We start from the raw sequence: 2,200 nt of genomic DNA, 5'->3' as shown, positions 1-2,200 counted from the left end.
GGGAGAGGCCGCGACGACCCAGGGTAGGCCCAGGACTCGAGGGTGCATTCACACCGGGGCACGGGACAGCTGCCGCTGGGGGTGCCCCTCAGCTACACTGAGCAGTCCTTGAGATGCTGGAGGGATTTAATGTTACCCCTCCCTCCTCCCCCTCCTCCTTCCTCCCCCTCCTCCCCCTCCTCCCCCCCCCTCCTCCCCCTCCCTCTCCTCCCCTCCCTCTCCTCCCCCTCCCTCTCCTCCCCCCCTCCCGCCTCCTCCTCCTCCTCCCCCCTCCCCCTCCTGCCTCCTCCCCCTCCTCCCCCCCCTCCTCCTCCCTCCCCCTCCTCCCCCCCTCCTCCTCCTCCCTCTCCTCCCCCTCCTCCCCTCCTCCCTCTCCTCCCCCTCCTCCCTCCTCCTCCTCCTCCCTCTCCACCTCCTCCCCCTCCTCCCTCTCCTCCTCCCCCCTCCTCCCTCTCCTCCCCCTCCCTCTCCTCCTCCCCCCTCCCCTCCCCCTCCCTCTCTCCCTCCTCCCCTCCTCCTCCTCCCTCTCCTCCCCCTCCTCCCCCTCCCTCTCCTCCCCCTCCCTCTCCTCCCTCTCCTCCTCCCTCCTCCTCCTCCCCCCTCCCCCTCCTCCTCCTCCTCCTCCCCCTCCCTCCCTCTCCCCCTCCTCCCCCCTCCTCCTCCCTCCCCCTCCTCCCCCCCCTCCTCCCCCTCCCTCTCCTCCCCCTCCTCCCCCTCCTCCCTCTCCTCCCCCTCCTCCTCCTCCCTCTCCACCTCCTCCCCCTCCTCCCTCTCCTCCTCCCCCCTCCTCCCTCTCCTCCCTCTCCTCCCTCTCCTCCTCCCCCTCCTCCCCCTCCCCCTCCCTCTCCTCCCCTCCTCCTCCCCCTCCTCCCCCTCCTCTCCCCCTCCTCCCCCTCCCCTCCCCTCCCTCCCTCCCCCTCCTCCCCCTCCCCTCCTCCCTCCTCCCCCTCCCTCCTCCTCCCCCTCCTCCTCCTCCTCCCTCTCCTCCCCCTCCCCTCCTCCCCCTCCTCCTCCCCCTCCCTCTCCTCCTCCCCCTCCTCCCTCCCCTCCCTCCCTCCTCCCCCCCCCTCCTCCCCCTCCCTCTCCTCCCTCTCCTCCCCCTCCTCCCTCTCCTCCTCCTCCCCCTCCTCCTCCCTCCCCCTCCCTCCCCCTCCCTCCCCTCCTCCCCCTCCTCCCTCTCCTCCCCCTCCCTCTCCTCCCTCTCTCCCCCTCCTCCCCCTCCCCTCCACTACCAGGACACTGCCCGCGAGGCTCAGGCTGTGAGCGAGCCACCGGTGCTGGGCACGCTGCACCACGAGTTCGCTCGGCACGTCCACACCGCCGGTCGCCGCGCCGCCGGTGCCGCCGGTGCCGCCGGTGCCGCCGGTGCCGCCGGTGCCGCCGGTGCCGCCGGTGCGCCCGGTGCCGCCGGTGCCGCCGGTGTCGCCGGTGCCGCCGGTGTCGCCGGTGCCGCCGGTGCCGCCGGTGTCGCCGGTGCCGCCGGTGCCGCCGGTGCAGCCGCCGCCGGTGCCGCCGGTGCCGCCGGTGCCGCCGGTGCCGCCGGTGCCGCCGGTGCCGCCGGTGCCGCCGGTGCCGCCGGTGCCGCCGGTGCCGCCGGTGTCGCCGGTGCCGCCGGTGCCGCCGGTGCCGCCGGTGCCGCCGGTGCCGCCGGTGTCGCCGGTGCCGCCGGTGTCGCCGGTGCCGCCGGTGCCGCCGGTGTCGCCGGTGTCGCCGGAGGAGGAGGAGGGGCGGGAGGGGCGGTGTGGTTGCCGCCAGGGCTCTACCGGGCCGTGCCGTCCACGTTCCACGCCGGTGCCCAGGGACGGTTCCTGCTCAGGGCGTTCGCCAGCGCCAGGGTCACCGTGAGGTGAGCGGGGGGAGACATGCGGGGAGACACGGGGGGAGACACGGGAGACACGCGGGGAGACACGCGGGGAGACAGAGACACACGCAGGGGGGACACGCGCGGGAGACGCGGGGAGACACGGGGAGACACACGGGGAGACACGGGGAGACAAGCGAGGAGACACGCGGGGAGACACGGGGAGACACGGGGAGACATGGGGAGACACGCGGGGAGAGACACACGGGGAGACACGGGGAGACACGGAGAGACACGGGGAGACACGGGGACACACGGGGAGACATACGGGAGACACGCGGAGACACGGGGAGACACACGGGGAGACACGTGGAGACACGCGGAGACATGGGGAGACAA

At 74.7% G+C, this 2,200-nt stretch overlaps 1 protein-coding gene across 1 annotated transcript in view; it reads left to right on the top strand.

Annotated features, from left to right (window-relative positions):
• LOC116956742 (calpain-10-like) overlaps nucleotides 1–1,850 on the top strand; it is a 31,088-nt gene extending 29,238 nt beyond the window's left edge. The window contains exons 10-11 of the mRNA XM_076057977.1: nucleotides 1,236–1,392; nucleotides 1,717–1,850. Coding sequence (XP_075914092.1) covers nucleotides 1,236–1,392; nucleotides 1,717–1,850 — 291 coding nt within the window. The remainder of the gene's footprint in view (nucleotides 1–1,235; nucleotides 1,393–1,716) is intronic.
• Nucleotides 1,851–2,200: the final 350 nt, after the last annotated feature.

This window comes from Petromyzon marinus, assembly GCF_048934315.1.
Source record: "Petromyzon marinus isolate PM22_M1 ecotype Great Lakes invasive population chromosome 67 unlocalized genomic scaffold, UKy_Petmar_22M1.pri1.0 chr67_unloc.1, whole genome shotgun sequence".
In the NCBI taxonomy this organism is placed as follows: domain Eukaryota; kingdom Metazoa; phylum Chordata; class Hyperoartia; order Petromyzontiformes; family Petromyzontidae; genus Petromyzon; species Petromyzon marinus.
Note: the sequence above shows the minus strand (reverse complement) of the source record. Positions and strands in the feature narration are given on the sequence as shown.